Source organism: Athene cunicularia (genome assembly GCF_003259725.1).
Source record: "Athene cunicularia isolate RWA chromosome 15 unlocalized genomic scaffold, athCun1 chr15_part1, whole genome shotgun sequence".
NCBI lineage: Eukaryota > Metazoa > Chordata > Aves > Strigiformes > Strigidae > Athene > Athene cunicularia.
In genome coordinates this window covers 9,048,206-9,058,059 of record NW_020799121.1, presented here as the reverse complement: position 1 = coordinate 9,058,059, position 9,854 = coordinate 9,048,206, and the positions used below count along the sequence as shown (strand labels likewise).

General features: G+C 37.3%; 1 protein-coding gene across 3 annotated transcripts in view; it reads right to left on the bottom strand.

Moving 5' to 3' along the window:
• Positions 1-9,854, bottom strand: part of GALNT9 (polypeptide N-acetylgalactosaminyltransferase 9) — a 155,646-nt gene that overhangs the window by 6,683 nt on the left and 139,109 nt on the right. For all 3 annotated transcript variants that reach the window (XM_026859670.1, XM_026859671.1, XM_026859672.1), the window contains 2 exons: positions 8,465-8,602; positions 5,710-5,805 (listed from right to left, as the gene is read on the bottom strand). In XM_026859670.1, the coding sequence (XP_026715471.1) occupies positions 5,710-5,805; positions 8,465-8,602 (234 nt within the window). The remainder of the gene's footprint in view (positions 1-5,709; positions 5,806-8,464; positions 8,603-9,854) is intronic.

Genomic DNA, 9,854 nt, shown 5'->3' with positions numbered 1-9,854 from the left:
CTTTTTTTTTTTTTTTTTTTTCTTTCACTGTAAAGATATGGAGGACATATGAATGGACTGCCAACTCAGAGAAATTTCCTTTTTTCCCCATATAAAGGAGGGGAAAAAAAAAAACCACAACCCACAAACTTTTTTTTTTTTTTTTTTAAAAAGTAAAACCTGCCTGTGTATTTCATATTTCTCATATCTAATAGGTACTCAGCAGAATTCAAATGGACTGTAGACATAGCCAAAACTTACACTGACTGGAAAATGTGTTCATCCTGCAGCCTTTATTATACCTCTCCAGGTCCCAAAACACTACCTAGCAATCTGGTTAGCTTTGCCTTATCAGAACCGCTTTTTATAATGGGCTACCTGCTCTGTAGCATAGGAACAACTTTCCCTGTGGTTTAAGATGAGCAGCATTTTCTGTGTCGGTATTAAAATGGTCTAAAATATTTGTCTGTAGAATCTCAATAGCCAGATTTGCATGCACTCTGCATCGCAGTAGCCACATACTTGGGAAAGATGTTATACAGAAGCCTGTAAAAGCATAAACTACCATTTCTGCTTAGGGCTGAGAAGTGGAAGATACACTAACTCTATTAAACTATCTCCAGTATTGAAAGTGGCAGTTGTATGACAGCTCAACAGAGTTGGAGATGGCTCGGTGCAGGAAACTGGTATCTATACAACGGCAAGACTAAATGCAATATCATGGGCTTAATTTTCCTGAATCTGCTTTCTGCAAGAGTTCCAACAGTCATAAAAACTTAGGCTCTTCCTAAAATAAAATAAAATTCTAGAAAAACACCCACAATTATCTCAGTTCAGACCACAGTATGTAGAAAAGTTTTAGTGCCTGCAAAAAGAGATCAGAAATTAAGGTTCACGAAACTACTATACAGTTAATAACGTGTCCCTCCAAAGAGACCATACCATAACTTCTTAGAGACGACATAAACTGTGAAAATAAAATAAGCATTAAAGTTGCTTATTACTGTAGATTAGAAAGCAGGAACTGGGATACAGAGTCAATGAAACAGTGAAAATTGCACCTGCCGTGTTCAAATTTGATCTTAAGTGCCACCACCATACCAAAAAAGAACTAACTTCTGAATCTGCATTAGAACTTGAGGGCATGATACTTCACACCAAATCCATTCCCAATGCCAGCCTGCTCAAATCAAATGACAAAGTCCCCTTTATTATGGAATATTCAATCCCATTCATTGGAAAAATAAAAAGTGCGTGCAAGCCTTGATGGGCTGAGAGCCTCAGGTATCCACATACTCCCATTGCAAGCTGCAGAACATAGAGTTTTATACCCGAGGGTGGAGCTTTGCTGAAGGATCCACATAAACGACACTGAAGCCAAGTGCTCTATTAAATACTCCAAGATCTAATCCTGATACTATCTGCTGTACCTGTGATAACATAGGATACGTTTCCATTCACCGTTCAGAAATCTGAGCAGAATGGAAGAGATGTCAAAGGTTGTTTATCAAAGCCACCACATCTGATGCAAAAATAGTGAGCTGCCTCTGGAATGTCAGGAGCATCAGTAAATGCCAGATTTTAATTGAGGGATTTGACTTCAGAAAAACCATTCTTGCTAATCTCCAGTCAAGCAAAAAAAAAGCACAAAATAACAACAGGTAATTGTAGGAAACAGTTAGACAGGTGGGTCTGGTAGCTTTACACACTAAATTTAACTCCTCTCTCTTGCTCTTGTTCTCCAAACAAAAGCAAATCTTTACTGATCCTTTAGCCCTGCAGGTTAAGCAAGCTGTAAGCCGACACAGAAATCGAGCTATATAGGAACTGAAAATACCTTAAACCTCCAGAATACTTGTCACTGTAAGACAAACAGATCACAAGAGAAATAGTTACCAAACTTCCAGGTTTGTTACAGAATCTCACCCATGGCTTTCTGCAAGTTAAGAAACTGCCTTTTCATCCGCCCCGAGCAATCAGACCTGCTACCCAGTGTGCAACTGCGGAAAACCACAGCTCTACCAAGCAAAATGTTAAATATCTGCCCTCAAGCAACAGTTTAAGTAAAGCCTTTCATCTCCTCTTATTCCATCTGTTTGCATAGCTGCGAGCTCCAGGAACGCTGAGATCTCCCTTCTTTCTGCTTGATCTCAATGCCGAGGGAGTTCTCGCTTTCACAGTTGCAGTGCCTCCTCTTTTCTCTCGGTGTGAAAAGGGAAGAGAGGAAGGCGGAGAAGGAGGCTGTTCACCAGGGCGCTTCTATCCCAGGATGCCATTTTATTAACTTCTCCTCTTCTTTCACATACCATATAATCAGCTCCACATCACAGCAGTCAAGACAGACCCTGAGACAGTGAATATTTCCACTGAGGCCGTATAAGTGCTCTCAGATGGTTCAAAACCTGCACATCCTATAATCATTCTAAGAAGCTTCCAGAACAACACATTCCACTTTTGGGGGTTGTGTCATCTGCCTCACCCCCCACTTTTGTACTTTTGTGTTTTGTTTTTTTTTTTTTTTTTAATTTCTTGTACAACAAAAGGGTATAATGCAGTGCTGTAGAACCAATGGGTTTACAGGTGATTGTGCAAGACAAGCCACACACAGAGGCAAGGCACTTCAAGACCCCCAATATATCGCTCTGTTTTTTTGAATCTTCTCTAGCCCTGGACTATTTCCTAATGCTCTCCCAGCAGTATTTGCAAACCTTTTTCCTGAAAGGGATTAGATTTAAATTGCAGCTCTAATGAACACACATAAAAATTACACTACTTTTCTGTGAAGTGAGTTTTGAAATCAACTTAGACTGATGCAAACCTTGTCTGGATATTCCTGACTGTTAGCATACCCTGACTTGGCTTGAGTCAAATTCATTAAGCTAAATTGATGTAAACTCAGGCTAAATGCATTCCAGAGCATCCATAAAAGATCTTGTCCCTGTTTGAATAAAGAAATTTAATAGCTGATGTCATCGAAAAGATGTGATTTATCATGGTAAAAATTGATCTTCAGAATAAACACAGGGAAAGGCACTTTGTTTATGGAGCAGTAACAGTGGAGTGGTTTTATTTTTCACTGGTAATGCAGGAGGACAACACCAGAGGTGTGCAGTATGTAAGGGAAATAGAAGGGTAAGAAGTAGAATTAAAAAACATTTTACCACAGAGGAACCGTAATCTTATTCCTACCTCAGCTTTCTTTAAACACTTGACTGATTTCTGTTAGTTTCAGCGGAACCATATGTATACTAAAATCACTGGTAATTTGCTTGTCAGAATTGAAGAGTATGAAAAACAAACAAGACTGTAGCTGAACAGGGAGAGGCTTTCACACCAGTAGCACACATCAAGCACCAGTGACAACCTAACTGGTGAAAATGAGTTCCCTATTTATATTCATTTATATTCAGTAGGCATATACGACTCACCCAAATCTCAACTCAGTAGGGGTATTTTATGCCCTATGCTTGAGATGAAAAACGTCAGAAACTGAAAGCTAAACATAATAGACAACTCTGCTCACCCAGGCTGATTAGAAGAGGGGCCTTAAAAATGTTTATTTAATATATTAGAACGCTTGCTGTCAACACCTTTCATGCTATGTGCTTGAATATCCTTGATTAGGGTTTGTGCAGCTGTGGTTCTCATACTGAATTAATTTTGTAAATTGTGGTGAGATGATAGAAGTTTTCCAGCTGTGTAATCATTAATTAACTCGGCTGCATTTGAGTGGCTCCAACCCATGCTTGTCTATGAAATACTCAACTTAGATAATACATCACTTCTACCTTCTGCTTGGTGTTTCTCACAGAATGAAAACTTTTTTTTTTTTTTTTTAAAAAAAAAAAAAAAAAAAAGGGAAATGGAAAGTGCTACAGGATGATTTGGTAGATTAACATTTTGCCTTTCCCATACTTTCATAATTCTTACACACAGAATACTTTGAAATTTAAGGGTTTGGGAAGAGTGATTTTCTCTTCCTTTGTGTTTGTACAGTGCTAGTAACAAAAGGGCTCTAGCTTGTGTCTGTAATGTAAAATCTAAAACCAGTTTTTCAGGCTCTTCCAGAAAATTCACATACACTGAAGACCTGTAACAGAAGTGAACCAAAAGAGATTTAAATGGTCACTACCCAACATCAATATCTTGGGTAGCAAGTACTTTGTGTATCACTATTTGCACCTGAGAAGGGCTGCCCAGTGTCTATTCTAGGGCCCACAATTCAAAAGAGGCCATCTACTAGGCAACATATTTACATCCTACTAAAATTAAAATTACCTGTTCCTTAATGTAAAAAAATCGGTCAGAGCTGGATGCTGAGACGTGAGCTACCTTATGCCCCCAAATTTACCAGAGGTAGTCAGGAGAAGCTGGGCACTTTGTACTTCCTTTCAAATAAATTCACAGTTATATATGCCCTCATCTATTTGCTTTCTTCTGGAAATCAAAGCATATTCTATGAAAAAGGAGTCATGGAGGCAAACAAGTAGGTTAAAGACTTAAATTGCAAAATAAATTACAGTCAGAACCATATATTTCATTATTCTTCTCAATGCTAGCATGATGATAGGAGATTAGATGTTGCAAAGGGTCTTTCTGGAAGGACTTAAATTAGCAACTTTCTTGTCAGAATTGGAACAGAGCAAGAGACTCAAGTCTGAGTGCCTTGACATCTCTAACTAGAGTCTTTTTGAAAAGTTCATTTACATTTAATTAAGCAACACTATTTGTTACCTTACTCAAAGGCTGTTCCATCCACCTCTACTAGGAAAGTGTCAGTCAAATGTTCCAAAATGATCCTGCCAAAGGTGGACATTTTCTCAGTAGGAATTACTGTCTGTCTTTGCTCTAATAAGGTATGACTCTTCAACAGCTTGCAATTAAGCACAACAGGCAATATTTATATTTTGCAACTCTTGCTATGCCTACATGGTGATGTATGAGCCAGGACTCCAAATCAATATATGTATGACTGAACTTCAGATAATTGTTAAGTTCGTGTAAAGGTCAGAGTTTATTTACGCATGAGAATGTTCATTAACATAGTTTTGATTCAGATGGTACTTCAAAAGAAACTAGAATTACATTTCAGAAGAAGATCAAGTCCTGGATTTAAATAATATCCAACTTGTATTTAAAAAACAAGTAACATCATTATAAGCATGGAAAGAAGAAATATTGTTTTAAAATATTCTGTAAGAAAATAATAATATGCACAGGGACTGACAAAAAAAAATCTGTTTTTAAAAAGTATTAACTTAAAAGATATTCTTAATTCCCTTTGAAGCTGATGTTAAATATGTGCTTAGCTTTTTGCCTACTTGGGGAATCACATCAGCATCTTGCTAAATTATTTCTGCACGGGAGCCTATTGGACCAATGAACAGTTAATCTGAAAAGGTACTATTCCTAGGATGAGTCATAATGAGAAGAGCTGCTCACTCACACGAACTGTCTAAATTCATTAATCTTCGGTGGATTTCTCTGTTATTAAAACAAATAATCATGATTCTTCTGTTTTCCTAACTGGTATCTTTAATGTCTAGATTGTCACGCTGAACAACCTTGGAAATGACACCCGAAAAGACTAGAGTAAAGCCAGATATTTTCCGTTGTAACTCAGGAATACACTGCCAAACTCAACTCAAACGGACCAAACTACTTTTTGTGTCTTCTGAAAATTTTTCAACTTAAAATTTTCTCACCAGTTATGGGATTTTAGCCATTTACCTGAGAGGACATTCCATGGCATGGATAAAGGATTGCTTTGTCATCCTCTTCGGCTCCCTGATCTAAGCAGTAGCCACTAGCTTTGCTGTTACGCACCTATAACCAATCAGAAAGAAAACACTTGTATGAGACATCAATCCGTATGTGCTTGTCCAATCCAGCGAAATCTTAGCTGCACTACAGATATTGAAACAACTAGTATGCAAAACTGTTCTCCAAGAAACACATGTTTATTCTCCAGATATGACAGGATGCCAATAGTGAATTTGCTTCAGAAAAAGATTAGTTGGACAACCTGCTGTCTTTATATAGCTTGGGTTAAAGTTATATTTTCAGTAATTACTCAAGGATCAAAACCCCATAAAATTCACTCAAAGAAACCCAGGACAAATTTTTCTCCAAATTACCCTTGTGTACATACAAATTTTGACCCTATATATGTTGAGAATGTGACTTCACCAAGCAGCATAGGAACTACCCAGGATTGGTGTTGGATGTGGCACCCTTTTGTTTGCTCCTATTGCTTACATAAAAATAAAAAAAAGCATGTGAAAAAGTTTTATTTAAGTTGAGAATGTAGTATATGGTTAGGTACAGAAGTGACATAAAGCACATCGCTGTGGAAGGATACAGCAATGATGAGCAGTGTTGGAAGGCTTTCAGTATATTTAAAGTATGGGTTCAGAGATCCAATGAAATAAAAAATTCATCTGCCTCCCCAGACAAGAATATACAAGTCTATGAAACCAAGCTAGAACTCTTGTGAAATTTCAGGCCTGCCTTTCTCTTCAAGCTAGAAGTATTACACACATATTTTGGACATAGAAAAATTTTATAGGTATCTTAAACAAGAAGTTATTTTGCTGGACATTGTGAAACAGTCAACAGGTCAGTTTTGGTTTAGACTCTGGAGTATTTGGTTGGCCACCCCCATAATATAGAAAAAGCTGTTGCATGAGGTGTCAGGAAAACCAGTAAATACTCCTTCATATTATAGTGTACAAGCATAACAGGGAATCTGATGGGATAAAGGGGCTTACCAACAGTTGAATTTCAGGAGGTTTATTTTATAACTCGGGTACTATAAAGGCTAAAGAAGATTAAGACAGCTTTATGACACAGCTTTAAAAAAAATGTGAATTGAGTCACTAGGAAATATATTTTTACTACAGTTTCAATCTGTTTCACATCTACTCAATACATTCATTTTCCTTTAAACTCACTAAAACCCAGACATCTTTTCCTCCAGGAAAATAACCAGAAGAGAAAATATTTAATAACAAGCTTGATGTCATTAGGATGAAGCCTCTATTTTTTTCATTATGGGCCTGTAAGACTGAAAGGGAAGTATGTCAGTTTATGTTAGCTAAATAGCTTGTGTGGCTCCATTTTATTATAAATTTTGATGAATCAGATACTTGCATCGCTTAAACTACCTGTTTGACTCAAGAACCTTCTATGTGACCACTGAGCAGAAACAAACTTCTTTTCAGAGCCCAGCTTGCTAACCGTCTGGTATAATTGACACAACATTGGCAGTTCTGCCAATGTTCTTCGCAGTTAACAGCCTTCTCAGAGCTGACAGTTACTAATAGCTGCTGTTGAATTTACTAAATGTCTTTCCTCAGTTACTGCCAGAGATAGTTATATTAGGATGCAAAGTGGTATTATGCAATAAAACTTGCACTTTGTATCAATATCTGAAGTGCCTGACTTATTTTTATATGAAGTCAATCAAATGGAACAGAAAGGAAGAATGTCCGTTTAGTTGTCTTGAGTGGAAATATATTGCTTTTGGATTTAATTGTAGTTCAGGTAGACAATTAAAACAGAATCTTAAAAACATTATGCAGCGAGAGAGCTCCTAGAACTTCGCTCCAGTTCACAGTCATAAGTGACAGCCGTCCTTATATCACAGGCACGTGATACAGATTTAAAGAGTTACAGAAGGCACATCTGACTTCTTTAAAGATTGGGGTCAAGTGCATGTGGGAGTTTTGATTGGTTCACAGAAGAGAAAGAAATGATCCAGACAGATGAGGTGAACCGAACGTCTACACATTTCTATCACATTTGGATATGTCATTTTATTAGGGTTAGGTAACCTATCCACTCAGCCATCTCCGAGTACGTGTTCCAAGGTCTTACTCATTACTGGTACACCAAGTGAAAATGAAAACAGCAAAATTGTTTTTCCTCTAACGACTTTTTCATGATGAGATAAAGAGCTGCCAAATGGTAGCCTCACCTCATAATCTGAACAAGGATATGTTGCTTTTTGTCCTGAACAAAGAGAATTGCAAAATTGAATTAATAAAGTGAACGTAATCCTTCAAAGAGTTTGGTAAAACCCAAAAAAAGGGGTGGTTTTTTACCTAAAATTCAAATTCAACTGTTCTCATTAACTGTAATTATTTTATCTCTCTTTGACTGATGTTTTTGATGATGTCTTTAGTGTCCTATTTGGGAAAACGATTACATCGAATTTATGTTCGCAGAGCTGCTCTATTCTAAAATGAAAGCCAAAGATGTTGCATATCATCATTAGTGAGAATGATTTCACCTGATGGGCTCCAAGGAGAGGGACCGTGCTTCTCAAAGCCACACTTCTTAGTGTTGTTTAAAAGTACAGGAGGGAGTTTCTGTTACTACTACCATGCTGACTACAGATTGCTCAGTACATCCTGATACCCACCACTAATATGAAAGGATTGCTCTAACGCAGCCATGTTGTATTTTCAAAGACATACAGTACCTCTCCATAAGTGACTGTATTATTATAAACCCTCATTTCAGGATAGACATTCTCCAAGTACCACTTAAAACTCCGGCACTGCAGTCGCTGTCGTAGAGCTATTCTTTCAGAAACGTCTCCAAAGTCAACTCCAGGGTTCTGCAAAGCAGAAAAAGAATAAAGAAATCTCACTGCATTGACTTTACGGTTGTTTTCTTTACTGAAACCAAACTGGATTTCATTTGGTATATCAAGCTGTATTTCCCTTTCTTCTTTCTCTTTTGTAAGTAGCAGCTCATCAAACAGCTGCTGTTGAGAGCAGACAATAAATATTAATGAAAGTCAGTGAAAAAAGAAGGATAACAAACAAGCACAAACCAAACACAAATCAAAATAATAAGAATACAAGAAGAATGTTGTTACTTAGAGCAATTCTAAATGTTTGCAATCAAACCTGAACTTGATTTCAGATTCATTAGGAATCTAGGTGGTAATTCTGATCTGAGCTATGACAGCTTGATCATGGTTTACTCGAGTAACAGCCTTGGGTATTCACTACTGTAAATGAGATCAGAACAGACCTGTTCAAACTTCAAAGCAGAGCTGCTCAAAAAGTCATAAAGCTCTATTAAACATTTGTATAGGCCAGCATTCAGTTTTTACTGGAACTGGTGCTCCTTTGCAGATTTGAGCCATAAAATGCAATGAAACTCAAAACCTTCTTTATAATTCTACTTCAGAATTTAATTCATGTTTGAATACAAATCCCATGAAAAACATAGGCTGGAAGAATCAAACCATTGTGATGAAATGCAGCCATTTAAAAAATGCCAGGTTCTGAGTTAGTGTCTGTTGATTTAAACCACTATAAATCATTACAGGTTAACATTAAGACAGTAAGAGTTACCTCATCTAAAAGTCTTTTCCGACACAATATGAATCAAATGGACTGAAACTGGGGAGTTTTGCATGGATTTGTCTTAAGTGCTTTGGACATTTCCTCCAGAAAGATTTCTGTACATTTTACAAATTATGTCCAGTGCTAGGTTACAAGACAGCAGCAAATCTTAGCTCAGGGTTTATTAGAGTCCCCAGCAGATGTCTAGTTTTCAGGAGAGAATACAAGTGTAATACTGAACAGGTTTTTCTGTTTGCCACATAAAGAGTTTGCTGTGCTCACTGCTGCTTGCTGATGCACACTTTGTCAGGAGCTCTCTGTGCAGTATCCATTCAAATGAATGTTAATTTACGTCCTACTTCGGGCTACAGGGAAGGAGAGCAATTCTCGGAGGCACTCAGTACAATAAATCACTCAATATAAGATTCCTTTATCACTAAAATTGTCAAGGAATACATCATAAGCAGGGTCACACCAAATATTTGGTTAACTACAATAAAGCTATACTGACCT